The sequence below is a fragment of the Martes martes genome (assembly GCF_963455335.1).
Source record: "Martes martes genome assembly, chromosome: 12".
Classification (NCBI taxonomy): domain Eukaryota; kingdom Metazoa; phylum Chordata; class Mammalia; order Carnivora; family Mustelidae; genus Martes; species Martes martes.
The window spans coordinates 85,192,096-85,216,958 of NC_137900.1; the positions used below are offsets into that span (position 1 = coordinate 85,192,096).

At 41.4% G+C, this 24,863-nt stretch overlaps 1 protein-coding gene across 1 annotated transcript in view; it reads right to left on the reverse strand.

Annotated features, from left to right (window-relative positions):
• DENND1A (DENN domain containing 1A) overlaps nucleotides 1-24,863 on the reverse strand; it is a 494,905-nt gene that overhangs the window by 216,541 nt on the left and 253,501 nt on the right. The window contains exons 9-10 of the mRNA XM_080819425.1: nucleotides 22,975-23,085; nucleotides 2,723-2,823 (exon numbers count right to left, since the gene is read on the reverse strand). Coding sequence (XP_080675551.1) covers nucleotides 2,723-2,823; nucleotides 22,975-23,085 — 212 coding nt within the window. The remainder of the gene's footprint in view (nucleotides 1-2,722; nucleotides 2,824-22,974; nucleotides 23,086-24,863) is intronic.

The following is a 24,863-nucleotide window of genomic DNA, read 5'->3' on the forward strand; positions in this document are numbered from 1 at the left end:
CAAGTATAGAAACCATACTTTTTCATTGCAGAAACAGAATAACATAAAACAAAATAAAAATAAAAATTGCACCGAGTTCCTCCCCCTCCTCTCCATTACAAATCCCTGCTAACACTGTGGTGTGTTTCCTCTTAGATCTCTGCCTGTGTGTGTGTGTGTGTGTGTGTGTGTACATATACACATATAGATACATCTACATATGTATACACACATCTACACACACATTTTTGTGTCTCATAGACACACATAATGTTTGTTTTTATAAAAACAGAAGCATACAGTACATGGTATTTACACCAGAATAAGTTACTAAACCTCTTGGGGCCTTGCTTTCCCGATCTGTGAAATGGAGCTAATAATATGCGCCTCACAGGGTTGCTAGAAGAATTAAGTGAGATCACAGACTGGGGCATCGGAGATCTTCAACACTGGCAGCTATTGTTACCACCGAAGCTGACAAAGCCTTTCTCTCTGCACAGTTCTGGAAATGGAAGCTGCCAGTTTCAAGCTAGCTGACAATTTAGCAACCAAAGCTTTCGAAATAATAGAAGAATAAAGCTGTACTATTTGGGAGGCAGAGGAACTACAATGACTCTGCCAATTCCTGCACACAGAAGCCCATTTGTGCTCCCATCTGAAGCTCAGCATCAGGACACACAGGTGCGGGGCACCTGAGTGGCTCAGTCAGTTAAGCATCTGCCTTCAGCTCAGGTCATGATCCCAGAGTTCTGGGATCAAATCCTGCATCAGGCTCCTTGCTCAGCAGGGAGCCAGCTTCTCCCTCTGCCTGCCACTTCCCCTGCTTGGGTGCTCTCTCTCTCTCAAATAAATAAATAAAACCTAAAAAAAAAAAAAAAAAAAAAAAAAAAGGACACACAAGTGAGTCTCCTCCAGGGAGAACTCTAAGGTTTTCTCTCAAAGCACATGTCTGGGGTGAGGTGTACGGGGGGTGTCTCTCCGCGAGGGCATCAGAGACATGTGCATAGGGAAGGGACCTGTGTCTGTGTGTGTGTGTGTGTGTGTGTGAGAGAGAGAGTCTGGGGGCCACGTGTCTGTGTGAGGGTAGATGCCTACGAGAGTATTCTGTGTTGGTGGGGGCTGAGGGGAGTGATGGCAGCAGGCTTCAATGTGCTGAGAGGATTGGGAATTACTGCGTGAGTCTGTCTTAGGAACATATGTCCCCTTTCTACCTTTTCCATTTATTGCTCTCACTATCCTCCTCCACCTTTGTCCTCCTTCCCCCTCCCAGTTCCCTCTCTCTTTCTTCCTGAGTGTCAGTGTCCTCCTCTGCCCAGCACCCCCAGTCTTTCATTTAATCAACAATGAGCACTACTGGATAGCAAACATGGCCCTCTCCTTTGAGACACATGGCAGCATGGAAAAAGCCAAGACAGTTGGTTTAGAAGCTCAAAAGGAAGCAGCAAGTCTGAGCAGAGGAAGAGTTCCTTAATTTCATTAAGTGGGAGAAAGGCACGGATAAAAACAGCTACCTTGATAAGAAAGATACATAATTGAGAGAGAAGGTGATCCACTTAGTGCTATGCGCTGGAGAGGGCCACTGATTTTCCCCTGATGGCCCTGAGCCACATCTTGGTTGTACACATGGCTTTTTGGGATGAGAGTGAGCCCAACACAGTCAAATTAGGAGTACTGCAGAATACCTTCAAGCTCCCAGCACAACCTGGCTACTTTAGTAAGCCTTTTCAGTGACAGGACTGCAAAATGGGCTGGGAGAACCCAGCAAAGACTATGACTGACCTGATCGTAAACGTCCTAAAATCATCAGTTTTTAAGTGACAGTGCTGTGACCCCTCCGTGGGTCCCTTTCTCCTGAATTGCTTAGTTTCTGGCAGGTGGTACCTTTTCCTACATACGAACAGTGCTCCCTTATCAATGTCTGCTGACTTGAGCTGTCTGGAAACAATGTCTTTAATCACATTATGCTGGAGAAAGAAATTATTCAGAAGGAAAACAGATCCAAATCCGTTACACAGACAGTCTTTCTTGGTAATCTATCGAGGACAGAGGGTGACAACGTATCTGCGGAAACATTTGCTGAGCCCCTACCATGAGCCTGCTTTTCTACATTGTGTCCCTTCATCTGCTGAATCATTTCTCTTCATACAGTACACACGGCCCGACTCCACTTTGCAGATGAGGAAACAGAGTCTTAAGCCAGGTGACCCGCCCAAGGTGGCAGAGAAGACTCTAAAACCTGCCTGCCTGCCTTTCGCTAAAATACATGTCCCTGGACAGTGAAACTCTTGGCAAAAAAAACCCGCAGAGGGTTCTGAAGTCTGGCCTGTGTGCCCAAACCACAGCTGGAAACGAGTCCTGCAGAATGTGTCAGGGTATGGCTGAAACCTGAAGACCTGGGGGACCCCAACTGTTCTTCTCACCAGGCTCTGATCCATCTTGGGGCGGGGGGAAGGAAAAAAACAAAACAAAACAAACAAAATACACCACTGCTTGGTGCTTTGGTCTCTCCGAAGCGAGCCATGGGAAAAGATCCACTGCCTTGCACTCGGAAGGACGCCACAGCATAGCTGAAAGCCACTTGGAAACCAAAGAGCCATGCGATCGATCGCCTGGTCTAAAATTCATGTCATTCCAAAGTTAGGAGTCTCCGGTTAGTCAGCAACCGCATTACAAGGGACGGCCCTAACATCCTCGTCGGGTGCTGGGGAAGGAAAAGCAGGGGACGGGGGAGCGGCAGCCTTACCAGCAGTAGTCCAACAGGTGCGGAGGCAGGACGGGGATGTACACGTGTTGCCAGAACATGGGGTACAGCATGGCGGCGGCCCCGTGGATGCAGGCGGTCAGCTGTAACACAAGCAAATGAGAGCTTCAGAGCTACAAAATCCACGGGAGGGGATGTGCTCACTGGAGGTGAGCAATAAAATTCAGTACCTACTTCTCCACATTTAAAAAATTGTAAATTACCTCAACCACTCAAATTCAAATTTAGCAAGAGCTTGCTTTTCCTTTTTTTTTTTTTTAAGGATTTTATTTACTTATTTGACAGAGAGAAAGATCACAAGGAGGCAGAGAGACAGGCAGAGAGAGAGAGGGAAGCAGGCTCCCCGCTGAGCAGAGAGCCCAATGTGGGGCTCGATCCCAGGACCCTGAGATCATGACCCGAGCTGAAGTCAAAGGGTTAACCCAGTGAGCCAGCCAGGTGCCCCATGAGCTTGCTTTTCCTAAGAAAGCTTCCTCCCCACCCTGATTACAAAGCTAACACAGGATGACAGTAGCGATTTTAGAAAATGGAAGGGGCAGAAGAAAATAAAAGTCTTCCGCCACCTGAAGATAAATGGATGTTCTGGGGAATCACAAAGCACTTTTATTCCCTTTTCTAATAAAATTAGGATTACTGTAAATACACTGCTCATTTGCCTTCTTTTAAAGTTCATGTTTATTTGCTGGCATTTTCCCACATCCTTAAATATTCCTAGAAAACATATCTTTTAATGACACTCAGTGAATTTCCCACAGTGTATTAACTACTCTCCCAACATCACGTTATATAATCAGATCATGTCAATAATTTTCAGACATAGTTCCTAGATGGAAGATTCAGAGATAACAACTGTAGTTTAAATATAATAAATGTATTAATATAATAAAGGATGGAGGCTCTTTACACTTCCGCAGCCATGCCCTAGAATGTCTTCTCCACAGCTCACCGGGGCTAAGAACTGCAGTCAAGTTAGTAGCTTTGGAAGTGTATCTACTTGGATTTTATTTTTATCCCTCCGATCATGTCTAAAGCTTAACAGCTTGTCATGTTTCTTGGTTCTATTTCATAGGTAAATGGTCTGTTCGTATTCGTAGTCCACTAATGAGTATTAGTATTTTTTAAAAGTGATTTATAAGTGAACACTGGATATTTACAAAGGATAGTAATGCTCTGTACTATTTCTGAAAATAACTTATCCTTCTATAATCTCCTTTGAATTTGGGGGCTGGGGAAGAGAAGGTTTAAATAATTTCACAACAAATCTCATCCTTCACGATGGTTTCTACTGCTGTTACACTACAAATGTCCTCCAAATTCTTCCCCAGCATTTAACTCTTTAATCCATCTGGAATTAATTTAGGTTTAAGGACAGAGGTGAGAATTTATTTTTTCCACATAGTTAATCAATTGCCCCAGCACTGTTTACTGATTAATCCTTCCTCTCCCTCCTCTTTTGACATGCCCCTATTTCATATTCCTTATTTTTCTTAAGAGCTAGGATTTGATGTAATTAAAAAATTAGGGACAGAGATATAATGGAATAAAACTGCTACAAAATTCAATATAGTGAAAGAAGAAGAAAAAAAACCCAACACCTTTGGAGATAGGGCTATGAAGTGACAAAAGCCAACAACACATGTTTCTTTCTGCCTTTTTTCTTTAATGTTTCTTTGGTTTCTGGGAAGCCTGTTCCCATGAGGACTTTGCTTCTCTTGGAAGCTGTTAACTGGCCTTTGCTGACAGAAGGACATTTACGTGGCGAAAGAGTGACGTGCCAAGGCCCAGTTAAAAGAATCCCAGAGGTTAGTGTAACATGAACAGCTTTAAATTGGATATTCTGCTGATGTTTCCCAGTTGTGAGAGCTGCGTATGAAATCCACGGCTGGTACTTTCTTCCCGCTCCTTCTCCCTCCAGACCCTGTTCTTTAAATCAGGTACATGTCACGAACAGGTGCTGACCAGCAAGCTCTCAAGAGTTGTTCCCAGAGACTCTGCCAAGGCTGGTAGGTTTAATCTGTCCCTTCCCAACGCATTTCAGTAGGATTCCATGTAAAGAAGGCTGTCATATTTTACATGACTCATCTCTTCAGGGTTAGAAGAGATGAAAAATCTTTGCTGGTGTTGAATGAGGAGAAAATGAACCAACTTCACTCCAGCGGCACCCTGAAGGGAGGCTGGAGGGTTACCCTGGCTTTGGGCCCCACTTCTTCCTGCCCATCTTTTAACTGGCTGCCAAAGGACTCAGACTGAAGTGCAGGTCCCGTCATGTCACATCCTCCTCGGAAGTCTCTGGGGGCACGTGTGGAGCAGGCATGTCTCCACCAGCTTCCGTCTAACTATAGAGCAGCGTCTCTGGCCACAGTCTCTACTGCCTTCTCCAAGCTCATCCTTTGAATCAATCATTTCAGACTTGGGAGTAGCTAGGTACTCCTTTCCCAGGTCTGTGCCCCTGGCAAACTCCTCCTCCTTTGGGTGTCTGTGAAAGCACTACTTTCCTCGCATGGCTCTTTTGGGCACAAGCCCCCATTATTAATGGGACTATACCTGGTCTGCAAGTTTGTCCTCTCTCTGTAAAGTGATACCCTGCCTCTCTTCCTCTCCATGTTCTCAGTGGCACAGCACCTATTAAGTGCGAGTCAATGCAACGTTTCTTCCATAAATAAAAAATAATTCCTACTTACAATATATTCACAATATAAAGATAGTGGCCTGGCTTTTGACTATTGGACTAACATTTTCCTGAGTCTCACAGAGTGGGGTATATAACTCAAATTCCAAAACAATAATGGCAAGCTTAAACACACAAATATGCCACTTTTGGGAAATCATATTAATGGATTCCCTCTCTCTTTCTCTTTCTTTCCTTCAATAATACGTCTATTCTGTAACTCTACAACACATCAAATAAATAAGTAAAAGCATTTTAAAATCTCTAAGGTGCTGTACAAATATAAGATGCCCTCATCACATGAATTCATTTGTAATTCTCTTTGGAAAAGTCATTCAATAGAATGTTCCTGGTTGAGACAGAACTTGATTACTTCCCTCTTTTTAGCTTGAATTGGTTTGAGTCAAATCCTATTTCAAGCAATAAAGCGGCAGAGATTCTATCTCCAGACAACGTTCTTTTCATGTCTCCTTTCCCTCAAAAAGACCTAAAAGCTAAACACCAAGATTTTAAAATTACCTATCCCTTATAAAAATCAAACATTTTTAAAAGTGCTCAATCATCATCCTCATTGGGGGTTTCCTAAAAGCCAAATCTCTGTAATTGGAGTAAAATGCATTTATCCATTTGGTTAAGAAAACAAACAACAAACAAACAAACAAACAAAAAAGAGAATTGTTTGGCTCTTTTCCAAAATGCAAAGCGGCAAAACGATGTACATTGTTATTTAGGAATAGTGGTGAGTCAACCACAAGAAAAGTGTTATGATTTATCTGTGCTTAATCAGAAATAAAGCTATATCCCATAAATTATCATTAGCCACTTATTTTAAAAACAATTCTAAGGCCAACTCCATTTGTAAAATAAGGCTTTTAAAGGCCTATACTCATTCCTTACAGAATACAAAATTTTAAAGTAATGAAAGTATACAATTTGGATTATAGTCAACAAAGGGGTATTGTGAGTATCTAATTGAAGTGCAAGTTGAAGAAAATGATCCTATCAAAATCTCACTCAGTGGGAGAATAGAAAGATAGTATGTGTAAAATTTGCCCAAAGTCATTAGTCACAATGAATATTCATCAGAAGCCAATTATCAATCCCATTTAATGACACCCCAAAAGATTTTGCCCTGAAGCAGCTGAATAGTCTAAGACTCCAGACAAAACTAGACAAATTACACAGCCAACAGCCAGTCTAGCCAGGACACAGATTGTAAAGTAAACCACTGGTGGGTTTCTAGACGCACTTTTAGTGAATTCTGTCCTCAATTAAAGGTGCACAAGGTCAGTTCTATCTTGGAGCTTTCTGCATGCCTCCATTAGTTTTCTTTGAGGTAAAGGGAGAGAAAGAAAGAAGGCAACAGGGACAGGACAGGGAGAGGGACCAATGATAGAGCTGGAAAAATCACAAAGAGTGTGTGTGTGTGTGTGTGTGTATTTTTTTCTTAGTTCAAGGTAGTTCTCAGATACAATGCCCAGATAGCCACAATCATAGATTTTAGTTCCTTGGCTGATTCTTAACGGCAGCTCTGCAGTTTAACATGAAAGAAAAATAAGGCTCTCCCCTTAAAACAAAACAAAAAACAGGGGCGCCTGGGAGGCTCAGTGGGTTAAAGCTTCTGCCTTCAGCTCAGGTCATAATCCCAGGGTCCTGGGATCGAGCCCCTCATCGGGCTCTCTGCTCGGCAGGGAGCCTGCTTCCTCCTCTCACTTTGCCTGCCTCTCCACCTACTTGTGATCTCTGCCTGTCAAATAAATAAATAAAAATCTTTAAAAACAAAACAAAATAAAACAAAAAACAAAAACAAAACCCCAAGGAATCCCCCACAGTATATGCTCCAGGCACCGTGTGAGGGGTTTAGGATTCTGAAAAGCATTGCTTAAGAAGCATGCACGTTTACAAACATGTACACTCATCACCATACTTCACAGACGCAGAATCAGCCTCAAAGGTGAAATAACTTTGCCCAAAGCCACACAGCTCGTCGGTGACAGAACTGGGACTCACATCCAGGTTGGTCAGACTAGAATGGCCACTGCGTTTCCACAATGCTTAAATTAACTAAAAACATTTTGACTGCCTACCCTGTGCCTATACCCCGTGCCGAGAAGCCTGAACTAGGTGACATACTGTTCCTACCAGCACAGCCAAATTACGCAGAAATACATCTGCCTTGCTGTTAGATGACCAAATACCTGGGGTAAAATACCAATTAACAGAAAATAATCATTTCTAAAACAAACACAGATCTGATCATTTCCTGGGGGTTAGTTACCCTTAACTGGGGTGCTGTATGGTCTTTAATCCACTGGAAATTCTAGACAAGGGCATAATGATTTTTGGTCAAGCGGGAAAGCTTACTCCCCAATCTGGCCCACTGATTTCAAAGTCTGGCTTTCTGTCATTCTTCCTTTCATATACTTCCATGGAGTTGCCCTTAAGTCTCTTTTTGATCTGAGCAAGCCGCTTCCTCTCCTGAGTCTCATTTTCACCTAAGGGAAAAGGAGGAGTAGGACCCCGTCATCTCCGCGCCCTCTTCCAGCTTTGACAATTTCTGATCTAGAGGAATTCCCATCCTTTGACGTGAAGAATGTGCCTCCTGTACCCCAGCTCACCTTCAGCTATGCTAAGTGTAAGTAAAATAGGGTTTGTCTCAAAGCTTGTCTTACTTTTTCAGGTCTGCAGTTACAGGGGCTAACCTGGAATGCCTGGGCTCCCTTGGCTACCCCCGTCAGCTACTGCAGGCCTAACCCGAGACTGTGGAGGGCACAGCCTTCCCCAGTGCTTGGCCCCCAACACTCCAGGTATCTCAGAGGTAGATGATCTGAGGAGACCGGGGGCATGAAACTAAAGACGTGAGCTCCTCAAGGACACAGACCACGTTTGATTTCCCCTCCCTATCTCACTACGCTTGACACAGAGCAGGCGCTGGGCAATCGTTAGGGAATGTAAGAATGCCTCCAGCTTAACACCATGAGGAATGGGAGACAAGATTACCAGACAGTTAACAAATTGTAATTGCTTAAGAGATCACAATTAGAAGCTGTACATTTCTAAAAGGTATTGAGATTCCAAATTCTAAAGGAAAAATCAGATGGTCACAGTCATTCTTCACATCCTAGAACTCAGGATGCTGAAAGATCAAACTGACGCCTGCTTCATCACAGGCTTAGTTCCAGGCAGAATTTCGCTTTCCTCTCTGAGGCCAAACACCAGGAAATTGATAAAAACAAAGAGTACAGAAAGAATACCCGATTACTAGCTTTAAAGACAGGTCATTCTTAAGTCCACACATTTCAACCATGAATCATCCTAAGTAGAACAGTTGCAGAAAGTGTTGTATGTCTTGTAGAAGTTCTTAGCTCTCTCAGTTTGTGAACTAAATTCTTTTATTTCATTATAAACCATGTTTATAATCATCAAGGAATAAACGGCCCATGATTCAAACAGTGTTGCTGATTTTGTTTTTGATTTTTACTTACTCTCAAATAGCAAACCCACTATGAGATCAACAAAAAAGGCTTTATTTTTTTTTTTTTTTTGCAGGGGCTACAAAAGTTAATCTACTTAACCCTTCCAAGGGTATGAGAAAAACCTTTTCATTATAAATGGTTCAGCTCTGATCAAATTCTGTTTACTATATTTAGTGAGGGAAGAGTTGGCTTTTAAGAAACTATCAAAGATGCTTTAACAGAAAGACAATTTATAAAGCCTTAGAAATCAAAGACCTTCAGCTGGTCTAGACAGATGCCAGACATGTGCGTGGAAAGAAGGAAAAGAGCAAAGAATGTCCTGCTTTTCTTAGAAGCCAAAATGTAATGCTTCTTTAGTTTTGTTTTTCAGGGTTTTATTTTTGTTTTGTTTTGTTTTGTTTTGCAGGGGGTGGGGGCAGACTTTCTTCCAATAGTTTCACTTAGTTGGATGGAACACATCCTACCTCTTGCTTCTCCACTATCCACTGGGGAGTCTACGGCCATACCACCCTGAACGCAACTGATCTCGTCTGATCTTGGAAGCTAAGCAGGTTTGGGCCTGGTTAGTACTTGGATGGGAGACTATCCACTGGGGAAAGGGAAGAGAAAGAAAGAAAAAAATCTAGTGCACCAACATGGAGTCAAGCAGAGTGCCTTCCTCTAAGGGCGAGATCATCCAGTCAACAAGAAACTTTCTCAGGAGATCACCTGCTTAATCACTTCTCTCTTTTCTTTTTTAAAAAGTGACCTACTAGGTAAAGTAATTAGTGTAAGTTATTAGCTAGGGCAACAAGCTTTTGTGCCAAGATCTGACATTGCAAAGTATCAAAGCAACTAAAACTGTCAGAGAAAAGCTCTCGCTTCCAAAGCAGAGGCAGAAAGGATGGAATGGCACACTGTAATGTAAATAAGCCCACAGGACCAAGAGTGAGGAGAGCGAAGCCTTTTCTTTAAGATGAAAGAGAACAAGGCAAAGTTACATTGAGACTGATAATTCATTTTAATACAGGGACAGCAAGGTGCTGTCACTCCTCCATTCTGTGCCTGTGACAGACACTATTAACTGTGGAGTCAGGACATGGCCTGAAGATTCTCCCGAACATGCAACCATTGTCAACGGATCCAAGTTGGCACTCAAAAAGAAATTTTTTGAAAAGATTTTATTTATTCATTTAACAGAGAGAGAGAGAGATCACAAGTAGGCAGAGAGGCAGGCAGAGAGAGGGAGGGAAGCAGGCTCCCTGGTGAGCAGAGATCCAGATGCAGGGCTTAAACCCAGGACCCTGGGATCATGACCTGAGCTGAAGATAGAGGCTTAACCCACTGAGCCACCCAAGTGTCCCCTCAAAAAGAAACCTATCAGCCACCTCAAGTTCTGTGTAAGTGGATATTAATAGATCTTTGGAAATATTCCCAAGATCATAATTTATGTTTAGCTAACTTACACTGCTGCTTTAATAAAGAATTGCATTTTTTAAAAGGAAAGACAGCATAGGGGTGCCCGTGTGGCACAGTCGGGTTAAGTGCCCGACTCTTGGCATTGGCTCAGGTCAGGATGTCATGAGATTGAGCCCTGAGTCCGGCTCTGCACTCAGCACGGAGTCTGCTTAAGACTCTCTCCCTCTCTTCTGACTCACTCCCCGCCCCTGCACACACACTCTCTCTTTAAAAAAATCTTAAAAATAGTAGCATAACTGAACATGGAATCATGAGAACCTATCTATCAGGTATCCAACCGTATGTGAAGAAACAGGAAATGTCAGATGGTAGGACTCACCAGATTTGAAGGCATGGGGGCAGAAATCTTCCCTGTAGCATTTTTTCAGGCAAATCCAACCTTAGAAAATACCAGTAGATGCAGAAAGATTGAAGCTGTAACCAAAGCCACCACCTTGATCACTTCGCTTCCTCTACATTTACTACTGCAAGCACTGTTCCAAATGCTTCTATGTGTTTACTCACTTAATCTTCATAACAGCCCTGTAAGGTAGGTAACACTACTGTCTCCACTCTACAGATGAGGAAACCAAGGTGACTACATATTTAAGGACCTCATGCAAGGTCACAGAGCTAGTGGCAGAGCTAGGAGATGAATCCAGGGAGTCTAGCCCTGGAGTCTGTGTTCTTAGCTCACAGGAAACGGCCTCTGTGCTGGGATCTGTATTAATCGGACTATTACCGAGAATCCACTCTGTGTACAAGCCATGCCCTCAAGCAATTTAAAATAGAAAGATCAAAATGCAATCAACTTCAACCCAAAGGCATTATGAAAGAGGGGGTATAACAGAGGTTCAACTGTGTTAGCACATAAAGAAGGAGTCATTAATTCTGCCTGGGGCAAGAATCAGGCCTGCTTCCTAGAGCGAGCGAGAGAGACATCAGAGCAGAGTCTGGAAGGATGCAGACAGGAAGCTGCTAGACCTCCTCTCCAGGAGCGTGGTCAGGTGGTAACGCTGGGTCATGTACACACAGCAACTTCTTAGGCCACTTAACCTCTATACAGTCATGACTGTGGAGACTTGAACAAGACATGACAATGTGGTCAATGACTGAGTGACTAATGAGAAGTGGGTGGGTGTGGAAAACCTCCTAGGAGTTGCCATGACTATCCTTTGTTGCCTGGATTCATTCACCACCTACTATCCCCAGTTATACTAATCAGAACTTCACAACACTTCCAGGATCTCGATAGCCCTCTTTGCTTCTGAAAGTCAAATCAGGGTTGACTGACCTTCAGAGTCAACTAACCTCTGCTGACCAAGCCTAGCACTGGGTGATGTGCTTTCACGTCGACAACCACTTAATACTTATCCCCATTTTTACACAAGAGGACAGAAAGATTCAAAAAAATCAAGTAAGTTGCCCAAAGCCAGATGGTTAGGGAGGATTGAGCATAAAGGTAGGAAGTGAACAAAAGCATCCTGACTTGAAGTCTGGTACTCTCTCGTGCAGCCCTGCTGTCCTTTCTCTTGGGAAAAGATCACCAGCATGACTGGCTGAATCATCTAGCTGGCAGACCACAGAGCTATCAAGATAGCAAAAGAGAAAAAAATGTGAGTTTTCCTAAGATCTGTACCAACCTAACAGCACAGCCTAATCTCACATCACGTTATGGTTCACCAAAGTGACCACACTTTCAACCTACAGAAACTGCAGGAAATCAGAAGTCCTTATTCTTGCTGACTTAGCACCTAGTAGGTGCTCAAATTTCTTTAATAAAATCCACATGACATCTGCCAACATGGGTGCCATTTAGGGCTTTTCAAGCACATGAAGATATCGGTGACTTGAATATTACCCATTAGTGCTTTTTGGTAGAGATTTGATTCCTGAGAGTCATAGAAAAATAAGCTACAATCAGTCCTATAACCTAAAGAATATACTATTTCGCAAACTGACCACACCACTAAAATAATATGTAAGATTCTTGACCACGTTCTCAGTGCAATGGCTAAAAAGAACCGTAACCTCGTTCTATCTCTTTATACCCATGCATCCCGAATTACAACGGTGGACCGCATCAGCAACCAACATTATTGACAGCTTACCCAGATTATACTTAGCTCTGCCTGATCCCCGACTAGCCAGTGCCAAAATTAAAACTCTCCTAAAGAGAAACATGGAGTCAAAGCATTTTTTAGTGCTAGCCTGCGGTCCTGTCTTCTAAACAAACTTAATCAGGCTCCATTATGTAGTCTCAAAATGAAAATTAGTCTAATGATGCAAAATAACAGTAATCAAAGAAGAAATAATTGTTTTTGTCTTACAGAACAGTTTATTCACTGTTTCTGAATCTGGGTGTAGATTAATCATTTAAGGAACCTTAAAAAAAATAGACTTTTTGTGGTTTTCATGCTAGACCTTTTGAGCCAGAAAGTCTGGAGGGGACACCCCCAAATCTGGATTTTTAACAAGTTCTCTGGGTCATCCTAACACAGACAGCCCATGGATCAGCATTTGGGGATCACCAGCAATCTGAATCCCGTGTCTAGTCCAAAACAGGTGCTTATTAATGCTCACTGAAGCAAAGGGAGCAGAAGCAGGAGAGGAAGAACAAGAACTAGTTAGGGATACCTTGGCTGGTTGAAATCACTATTTTCAAAATACTGCCAATTAAACTGTTGATGCTGTCTATACTACAGAGCCTCTATAACATCTCAAGGCTCTTCATTCTAGATGCAGTTCAACACAAACAGGAGAAAACGAACTCACACATAATCAAATGAAGAACATCGTTCAAAAAGCAGTTAATTGTATTTACACTCCCAAACCAGAGAAAAATGACATAAGTCAAACCTTCCAGTCTTTTCTCCTATTTCCTGCCGATGGAAGTTCCTTTCATCTCTAAGTTTTTAATATTCTCTGAGCCACAATAAAATTTTAGGTGATGAAGATCAGAGAGGCTACCCTATTTTGAAAGTTTGAAAGTTTGGCTGCAGAGTCTGTCTTTCACGCCCCTTCATTACATTTTGTTAAGGATTTCCCTCTTCACCAAGAGGATTAGTTTTCTTCTCACTTCTTTGAATACTCCTCTTGGGTTGTTAGTGTGAACTAGGTTAATCTCTCTTTTTTAACATATAAAAGATGAACAAACAAAATGTTCGATTTATTTTATTTTTTAAATAGAACACTAAATTTAGTCTTAGAATTCTCTGTTTGGTAAGTTTCCAGTTACAAGGTCTTGGCTTCCCTTGAGCACAGTTTGAAACAAAATAATGCAGTTTGTTCCTACGGCTGGAACATGCAGAGTGGAGTGTGCAGGCAAAGAGGCCCTGGCTCCAGTCCAGTATTTCCAACCTCCTTAAACTGCCGCTCTCATCTCTGCTTTGAGGGCGGCAGATAAGCAAAACGGAATTAGTTATTTCTAGTCCAGAAGAGCTGGGAAAGCTTGACACACGTCATTTGGGGGCACTTCCCGTGACACAGGCTGGCATAGGCATGAACAGGTGGAGTCCATCAGGAAAGAAGTGAAAACAAAACCACATCTGAAAACCCGCATAGTGCACAACGCGGCCCTTCTTAGGTGACAAGACCAGGTGGTGCCGAGATAATGCAGGCTCTTAGTGGGAGTGGGTGGGACTGGAGTGGGGCAAGGTTGGCTGGGCACCCATCCCCATCCCTTCACACCCACACTAGGTATCACCCATTTTGTCTGGGACTAATACTTAGGAAGAAAGTGACAGGGAGAAGGTATTAGTTGGGTTTGTTTGTTTTTTTTTTTCCTTCCCTAAATGAGGTACTATCAGGAAAGTCACAGTTCTTTTCACAGTTATGGGTACTACATCAATAATTAGGTGTGGGAGCTCAATTAATTCGGTAGTGGTCTTGCCACTAAACTGTGCCTCCTTCCTCAGAACATGTTTTTAAAAAGCATCCACTAACTAAAACAAATATACACTCTCTTGGAAAGTAAATATGCCTTTGTCATGATTTACGGGATATTCTCAGTTTACAGAACTTCTTGCACTACCCCTAAATTATAAAAGGAGCGATTAGGGCCAAGATGCCCAGGAGCTGGAAGGAACTGCAGTACATGAGCCCAGAAGCCACAATGAGTTGGGGAAGCTATGCCCCAGGGACCCACTAAGGCTGTGCTCATGGCAAGGGAATGGCAGGGTTGAGGCTCGTGGAGAGGCGGATCTAACCACCCGCAGTCAGAGTGGGCTGAATCCGAGCAGTGCTCATGGAAACAGGGCCTTGCCTAACAGGGTGAGTGTGTCAGTGAGAAATTCAGATATAGGCCTTCTGTTCCCCTGGTGCCGAGTGGTGCCAGACACAGAGTAAGTGCTCATGAAATCCAAAATAAAAAGCTTTGAATGTGCATTCAAAGACAATGGGTTTTAATCCCATCTTTGACAAGGCACTTCAGCTCTCCCAGTGCCAAATATTCTCATCTACAAAAGGAGGATAAAACCAACCAGCTCCCAGGGTTGCTGCAAGCAGTAATGAACACCTACATATATGATTAGCACAAAGCCGGGCACATAGTAGGTAGTTCAAAAAGGTTAACTTAAAATAATTTTAACAGGCTGTGAGGGAGAACTGGGGACCATATAAAATACAGGCTATGAATCAAAATGAGGGCACCCCACATACTTAGTCCACCGGTGCGGTCAACACACCTCTTTGACAAGTGTTGGAACTATTTACAAGCTACCCAAGAAGTTCCTCTAAGTACTATACCATCAGGACTCAAACCAGTATTACTCAGCTCCATCAGGCTCCTTATTCTCCAGACTTGGCTCAGACTACCTTTTTGGCTAAGAGAATTCACAAACTCCCTCAGCGGGATGGATATTCTTAACCATGTGCTTCTGGCTACTGTGACAGTTCCCACGCATGGGTTCTGACAATAGTTTGAGGTGACACCCAATACACATAACCTGATCCCCAAGGAAAGCACTCTGAAGGGGCTATGCTTCATCTGTATATGTAATTCTCCCGGTGGTTTCTTCTGAAGCCACACTGCATCACAGTGACCCACTTGCACGTTTGCCTCTCCCAACTAGGACATGACCTTCGTCAGCTTACTCCGTCTCTCAGCGTAGATGAGCTATTCTGCAAAATGGGGATAATACTGATCTTCTAGGACGGCTGTTGGAATTATAAGAGATCATTTCCATAAAGGTCTTATTTTAGACCTACCTGCTACCCAAAAGAGTTAGCAAAAAGCAACATGAGTTAAGCTCAGTTATAAAAATCTGGAAGAAAAATGGGGCTTTTGTGCTAGAAGAGATCACAGTGAAGTATTTACATGAGAGAACAAGATTTAGTTAAGCCTTCCCTATTTATCATTTATAAAGGAAAAACAATCAATATACATTAACTGAGCAAAGAGAACAAAAACTCACATTTTTCTTATACAGAATATCATATTATTGACCAAGAAAGCCTGAAATGAATATTACCTGACTCTGAACTAAATACTGCTGGGCTTGTCTCTATTGACATAGTCATCTTTATAGAAAATGGCACTCTGGAGTGTTTGACAGCTTTTATCTTTCAGATGCCTGAAGGTCCCGAGGAGCATCAAGCCCACATCTTATCAAAGAAAATTGAGAAAAATGGGGTTTGCCAAAGTATGACAGGCCACATCTGGGTTCGTCAAGAGAGGGTCATCAGAAACCTCAGGCTATTAAAATAACCTTTACGTTTCCCCGCCCATTGAAAAGATTATAAAAAGCCACTACTGAGGAAATAAAAGGCAATAAATAGAAAACTTTCAATTCTGAAATTGGAGAAAGGCTTGGATAAAACTGAAGTCTGCTCAGCTACTTAATCCCCAGAGAAATTACACATCGGGATGCTGATCATATGTGAGATATGAGGAGACCCCTGCCCCTTCCTAAAAAGGTTTCTACCATCAATCAGTAAAATGTAGAACACAGTTAAAAATCAATTGTTTTTAAAAAAGTTTAAGTCAAAGGGATACATGGCAGCAGTCCTTAACCTGAATTCATAGTAATCACATTCAACACAGCATCTATCTCCTTATTTCTAAATAGCAACAATAAATAAAATAACAACAATAGCATCTATCTCCTTATTTCTAAATAACAAATAACAAGAAAAAATTTGATTTTAAATTTTAAACAATATTTGACTTCCCATTACAGATGTTAGTAACTTATTATAAATACACACACCCACACACACTATGCAAGACTCTGTTCTAAGAGTTTTATAAGAACTAACTCATTTTAATTTTACTTGATATGAGGTCATTGGTGACCTGAACAAAAGCTGTTTCAGTGGAGAGGACGGGGCTAAATCCTGACAGAAGACGGGGGAGAGCGGAGGGGAGCAATTAGACAGTAAATAGAACACTTGAGACACTGTGTTCTAAAAGGGAGAATAAAAATGGGATAAAGGGGGATGTGGAAGTTTTGTTTTTAAGTCTGGGAGATACTATACCATGTAAGCAAGCTTGTAAGAATGGCCAATAGGCTGGGACGCCTGGGTGGCTCAGTTGGTTAAGCAGCTGCCTTCGGCTCAGGTCATGATCCCAGCGTCCTGGGATCGAGTCCCACATCGGGCTCCTTGCTTGACAGGGAGCCTGCTTCTCCCTCTGCCTCTGCCTCTGCCTGTGCTCGTGCTCTCTCTCTCTCCCTCTCTCCCTCTGACAAATAAATAAATAAAATCTTTAAAAAAAAAAAAAAAAAAAAAGAATGGTCAGTAGGGGAGCGCCTGGGTGGCTCAGTGGGTTAAAGCCTCTGCCTTTGGCTCAGGTCGTGATCCCGGGGTCCTGGGATCGAGCCCCGCATTGGGTTCAGCAGGGAGCCTGCTTCCTCCTCCTCTCTCTCTCTCTGCCTGCCTCTCTGCCCACTTGTGATCTCTGTCTGTCAAATAAATAAATAAAATCTTAAAAAAAAAACAAAAAACAAAAAACAGAGGCGCCTGGGTGGCTCACTGGGTTAAGCCTCTGCCTTCGGCTCAGGTCATGGTCCCAGGGTCCTGGGATCGAGCCCCTCATCGGGCTCTCTGCTCAGCAGGGAGCCTGCTCCCCCCCACCCCCGCCTGCCTCTCTGCCTACTTGTGATCACTGTCTGTCAAATAAATAGATAAAATCTTTAAAACAAAACAAAACAAAACAAAACAAAAAAACAAAAAAAGAATGGCCAGTAGGGAAGAAAACAGTGATGTGGCAGAGAGGAGCTCACTGCTGGAGGAACTCCCTGATGGCATCAAGAAGGAAACTGAAGTGTCACTGTTTCCATAAGGCATTCCTTGACCAACTATCTAAAACCACAATGCCTGCCACCTCACCCTACCCATTCAGTCTCCTTCTTCCTTTTATTAACATTCCTTAGTACTCATCATTAGCTACTGTACCACGGTATTTATCTTACCTAGTTTACTGAAGGTCTACCTACTGGAATTAGAATGTAGGCTTCAGGACAGGGAGTTTGGCCTATTTTATTCACTGTTGTAACCCCAGTGCCTAAGACGGTGCCATGAAAAATACTGGTTGAATGAAGTCAGCTGGATAAGCAGAGTGGTTGGCGCTGGAGAGGACGGACAGTGCATCCACAACAGAGAAGCAGAGAGGAGGAACAGAGACCCCCCATGGGTGACAGGTATGGTACGGGCTCATGCCACTCTCCTCTGAGGGCTTCCACTAGATATGTATGGAATTTCAGGAAAGATCATTTTCCCCTAGAAATTCAAGATGCTGTTTCACCGTCTTCTGGTTTCAAGAACTGCCGTTGCCAAATCTCATGCAATTTTAATTCTTAACCTTCCTACAAGAACTGCTTTGCCTCTACCCCTGTGTTGTCAAATTTGAGGATGAAGGGGCTTGGTGTCTTCTTTTTTTAACTTTTCCAAAATTTTGAAATATCTATACATATAAAAGTATGTACATTATATAATCAACTTTCAAAAGAAAAAAACTTAAGAATCCCAAACCCAGCACCCTAACTTCATGGTTGGCAAACCACAGCCTGGAAGGCCAAGTCTGGCCTGCCTATTTGTGTAAATAGAGTTTTGTTGGAACACAGCCACACCCACCAGTTTACGGACTGTAAACTACATGGTTGCAGTCCCCTAATTATAAGACCGTATGGCTTACAAAGCCATATTTTCTACTGGACCCTTTACAGAGTAGTCTGCTGGTTCCCTAACCCCCCTCAAGAGAGAAAACAATATTTTTGACATCCCTTATATGCCTCTTCCCAATTATACCATCTTCACTCCCTTTGAGGAAACTACTACCTGAATTTTGTGTTAATCATTTCCTTTCATCCCCCATGCAGTTTGTATGTACCCCTAAATAATACACCATTTAATTTTTCTTACTTGAATTTTATGTGAATGAAATCATACTGTTTATTCTTCTGTCGCTTCTTTCATTAGAGACCTAACCATGTTGGTGGTTTAGTTCTTTTTTACGGATATAGTACTCCATTGGATGACTATACCATAATTTAGGCGTTCTCTGCTGGTAGTCATGCAGGCTCTGTCCAGGTTTAAAAAACAAAAGCAAAAAACCCAATGCTGCTATGAACATGCTTGTACATATATCCCACTACAAATGACCAGTGAGTGTGTACGTGCACACACAAGCAGGCACGCACACACAATTCTATCCAAGGATGGGATTGCTGAATTGTGAGTGTATGCAAATAGTTTGTGCCAAATACTTTTCAGCATAGTATGTGGATTCTCCAGTACAGTTTCAATATAACACTTGACTTTGTAGATATCAAGTCTTTGCAAACCTAGTATTTTAATCACTGTTTTAATTTGCTTGTCTAGGATTACTAATGTAGTTGAGCATCTTTCCACATATTTATTAGCCATTTCGTGTTTCTTCTGTCAAAGCCTATTTGTGCTTTTGGCCAATGTTTCTATTGATAGATTTGTCTTCTGCTTTTTTAACTGCAGTAGTTCGTTATATATTTCAGATATTAATCCTGTCGGTGTTACATATGGCAAATATCTCAACTCCAGCTTGCGACATGTCTTTTCATTCTCTGAATGGTATTTTTTAATGAACAAATATTTACAATTCTAATCTTTTCCTATACACAATGTATATTTTGGATTATTTGATTAAATCCTCCCCTACTCTGAGATCACAGACATTATCCATTTTGTTTTCCCAAAGTTTTAAAATTCTGTCTTTCACATTTAAGTCCTTGATCCATTTGGAATTCAGTTTTCTTATGGTGTAAGGTAGAAACTGTCTCCCTTTTCTTCCCCATGTAGATAATCAGTTATTGAAAAACCCATCCCTTCTCCCAGATTTTACAATGCCACCTCTGTTGCATATAAAGAGCCCCCCATACGGCCTGTTTCTGCAATGTCTATCCTGTTCCATCAAGACTATTTATGTATTCCTTTGCCATTACTAGCATCTTAAATTACTACAGCTCTATAAAAAGTTTCGATTCTGGTAAATAAAGCACGCTTCCACAACCCATTCTTTTTCTTCAGGTATGTCCTGGCCTTCCCTGGGACCTTCCTGCATTAACTTTAGAATCAGTTTGCCAAGTACCGTGTAAAATCCTAATGGAATTTTGAATGGAACTTCATGCAGTCTATAGATTGTTCCAGAGCAAAAAGACATCTTCAATACATTGAGTCTTCCTGTTCATGAACATAGTCATGCTTTTTCTCCAACTACTGGTGACCATATGACTTTTCCCTTTTATTTATTTATAAACATTTATTTATTTATTTCAGAGGAAAGAGAGAGAGAGAGAGAAAGCACACGCAAGAGTGAGCAGGGGAAGGGTTAGAGGGAGAGAGAATTTCAAGCAGATTCCCACTGAGCATGGAGCCCAAAGTGGGGCTCAACCTAAGGACCTTGAGATCACAACCTGAGCTGAAACCAAGAGTTGGACATTCAAGTGACCAAGTCATCCAGGTGCCTCATGAATTTTCCCTTTTAATACATTAATGTGGTAGGTTATAGTAATAGATTTTTCTAGTATTATCAACCCTACATTTCCGGAATAAATCCAACTTAATTGTGAATCATATTTTTTAACACATTTGCTACTATTTTGTTTAAAACTTTTACAGCTAGATTTATAAGCAAGACTGGCTGACAAACTTTCTTGTAATGTATCCTCCTTGTGTGGTTGAATGTCAAGGTTATACGATCATCACAAGAAAAGCTGGAGAGTATTCTTTTTTCCTTTCTAGACTCCCAAGAAGACATTTGTCTAAGATTGAAATGATCTGTTCCTTGAGATGTTTGATCAAACATATCTGTAAAACCATCTGAGATGAGTGTCTGGGGGAAAAATTATGTATTAATTCAATTTCTATAAATGAAATGACCTACTCGATTTTTCTCTTTTTGATTCAATTTTAGTAAGTTATAATTTACTGTCCATTTCATCTTAGTTTTTAAATACTGGCATAACAGTAATAGTATTTTCTTACTATTTTAAAAAATCTTTGCTACAAAAAAAAATCTCTGCCGCATCTGCTCTTTGTGCTTGTTGATTTATTCTTTAGTTCATTTTAGTTTTGGAAAAGAACAGAAATAACTTTATGTGTTTAATCCACTATATCTAAACAAAAGAAATTACACAGAAGCTACATTCTTCCTTATCTATAAGGAGACAGTGATAACAGAACTTCCTACACACTGATAGAGTGAAGATTAAATGAGGTAAGAGATGCGAAGTGCTTAGCACAGTGCCTGGTATGTATTAGGAGCTCAAAAATATCATGATTATATTATAGGGAATTCAAATTATACTAATATGATGTCTCTTTTTTGTTCTACTGAAGTTTAATACTCCAGTGCAACAGTAACCGGTTGTAGACTAGACTCTTTCAACTGTAGTTTCATTCCTTTTCTTTTTTTTAAGTTTCATTTAAGTAATCTCTACACCAAACGTGGGGCTTGAACTCACAACCCTGACAGCAAGAGTCACACGTTCCTCTGACTGAGACAGCCAGGTGCTCTTCAACTGTACTTTGTTTTCTGACTGGCCTCATAAAGATGCAGTGATAAATCTGGATGGCAATCTTCTCGTTCTTAAACTGCCTGGGTGTTCAAGCCCTGAGATTATGAACTGCGATTCTAGTTTAAAATAGAATGCCAACACAAAGCAAGAGGTCTATGTTGGGATGTTTTTCCCTCGACGGCAAGGGCCACGCTTTTATCACCTATTACATGCTATGAGCCTGGCACAATCAAAAAATTATGAGTTCTTGACAAGCAAACAATACCAAAGAAATAATAAAATAATGAAGTTACAATGAAAACCACAAAGAAAACTAACAGCCTCACAAAGTCTTCATTATTAGGCACCTTGCATTCATGGGTGAACACACAACTAATTTTATCCACAGACTTCATTGGGGAAATTCTCACTATAAGAAGGTCTTTCTACCCTCTCTAACAGAGAGGTACCTGTTAGGCATTCCACTCCCAGTCAATTTCTGTTTGCAAGCTTAACCTCAAAGGAAAAATACTACTATAAACGGATATTGAACTTCAGTTAATAACACACATACTCTATTACTTAGGGGGAAGTATACTGATGTCTGTGACTTACTTTAAAACACATCAAAAAATACGATGGCTTGATGGATAGCACGTGGGATGGGCAGATGAATAAATATGTGCCAAGGCAAGCACAGTCAAGTGATCAGACTCTAGATTGGCTTATATGGGTATTTACTCTAAAATGATTTCAGCTTTCTGTGTTGAGAATTTTTGTAATAGAATACAGGGAAAGATATAAACTCGTATACCTGACAAGTTAAAAAAAATGAAAATAAGCAGAATATGAAAAATATTTATATTATCCATATAGTAATAGTTGTTACAATATAAAAGACCTCATTCCAATTAATGAAAAAAACAAACAAAAAACAAGAGTCCTATAAGATAAATGGGAAAAGACACTGACAAAATATAAATGGGAAATAAACCCATGGAAAATATTCAGTAACCTCTAACCAAAGAAAAAAATAAAGAAAACCTGCCATGCCATTTTATGCCTATTTTATTAGCAAAATTAAAACACATATGCATGAATACACACGCGATTCTGGCAAGGCTGCAGGAAAAATGGAAACTCGTATATGGCTGGCAGCATTCAGTATAAACAAGCACAGTGTGTTTGGAAAGCCGTCTGGCAGTCCCCAAGTCACAGTGCTCAGGAGGTCCTTTGACCTGACGGTCCTAAGTCATTAGACTATGAACCTCCTCCACCAAAAGCAGCCAAAAGATGTTCAGTGCAGTATTATCTACTAAAGGATGAAGCTACAAACCACCTAAATGGCCACCAAGAGAAGAAAGCTTTAGTAAATGACAACATATCAGTACAATGGAAAATGATACAGACATGTAAAAAATGACAATGATGGAAGCATATGTGAAAATACGCAAAGTGTTCATAATGAGACCAAATGGAAAACGATTTATAATTGATAGTGAAGCTATAGGAATCAATGAAAAAGTGCACTGGCACTGTAAAGAAACATGAATAATTAAGGAAAATGACATGTTGAGGGGAATTGTGGCTGATTTCTTGTTCTAAAATTCTTTCATCTTCCCCATACGTCTTTCAATTAAAATAAAATAATTATAAAAGCCCATCTCAAGACTGTCTACTCACAGTGCTGAGTTTGCTGCAGACGATGAGAATCCGGCGTTCATACAGCATACTGGCATACAGATGTAACATGTTGTTTACATCCACGGCTACAAAATATTCTGTCAGATTTCTCTAGGAGAAACAAGAAGGGGAGATTTGTGGCTTATTTCATTTGTTCTTATTACAAGCGGTGTCTAAAAAAAAGTAGGAGAAACAGAGGATAATCGGAAATCATGCTCTCCTCTGTCCCCGTTCTATTCTTCCCACCTGGGAGACGGAATCCCACGCTTGTGTAAAATCATGAAATGCAAAGTTGGAAGAGACCTCAGAGATGAAGCCCTTGTGTGTGGTGATTACAGTTTGTGTGAGGTCACAGGTGGCACCGCACTGCCGTGCCTGTCGGTTCCGAAAGGTGAGCAGGACAGGAATCTGCAATCTTACAAATGAGAAAACCAAGCCTCAGAGAGGGATGCCAAGACCAAAAAGTCTCATAAGCGATAAAGACAGGGCTGTAGCTCAGATGTTCTGACCCGGGATCCTAGAACTTTCCCCAATGTGCCGTACCATAACATCTAGGCAAGAGAAAGGACCCAGGGACAAAATGCTTTTGGCACAGAGCCCATTTCTGTCCCAGATATCCCACCCGCAAAGGCTGGGCACGCTCCTCTCTCGTCATCGCTGCTGGTCTCCCCCTCCTCCACCACTGACATTCTCTAAAAGGGCTCGGCTGGAATTAGAGCAATTTCGAAGATTTACAATTTCCAGGTATTTCATTCAAAAGAAAAAAAAAAAAAACAAAACAAACGAAAAACAACTGCAGACAAGCAGCAGGAAGTGGTGACAAAGCAGTGTTTTAACTAGCTTTTGTCTGTAGCCGGGGCATCATATCTCTAATTAGTACTATAGATCGGTACTCTTCAGATTTCAGAAAAAAACATAATGTGTTTCATTTCTGCAACCCTTTCTATGCCCACCTGACTTTAATAACACACATGAATATGTTAATTTCTTCAATGTTACAGGTTTTCAATGCCTCACAATATAATCCTCTGAAAATGAAGGGGGTCAGGGAGGGAAGGAACACTACTTGCCGGGGGTTGTGGTTTATAATGATGAAAGAGCTATAAACCCATAAATTCAAGTAAACCAGGTGGATTTTACATGCAAAAGAGCATAAAGGGCTTTTCAACAATATTATGGGTTGGGAATAGGAATGGGCACTTATCTTATGATTTATTGTTGTTTGGCTGGAATACCAGGTTAACCATCGACCTTTATGAACAGTGAGTGAATTAAATAGCTCCACATACTACCTACCAAGTACCAGGTACCCTATCAGGTTCTTCGTATGTGTAATCTTATGCAGTTCTCACAAAACTCCAAGGAGGCATTCTCCCCTCAATATCCAGATAAAGTCTGGCAGAGAGTCGGTAACCAGTGGAGTCAGAATCTGGACTCAGATCCAACTTCAGAGCCCATACACTTTCCCTTACATTACATTGTCCCACTTAAGTATTTTTAAATACCTACAATATACAAAGCTTTACATACATTATTTCACTTAATCTTGAAACCACTCCTTGAACAGGTATTATCATCTGTACAGACAGGAAAACAGAGGCAAGAAAGAAAACGAATAGGACCAAAGTTATATGCGATGTGGATCTTCAGTCTTGGGTGAGTTTGTCTCTAAACCTGTGCTCTTTGTTTATATCAGTGCAAACAGGTGAAAGTTGGATTCAAGAAAGAAAGCATAGCACTGGAACAAAGCAGACTCAAAGTACTGAAAGAGAAAAAGTGTCGCTCTTAAGAATTGTTATCCCATTTACTGAGTAATCCTTCCATGCTAGACAATAGGTACTCTACCGGGGTTCTCTCCAATCTTCTCAACAACCCTGAAAAAGGCATTA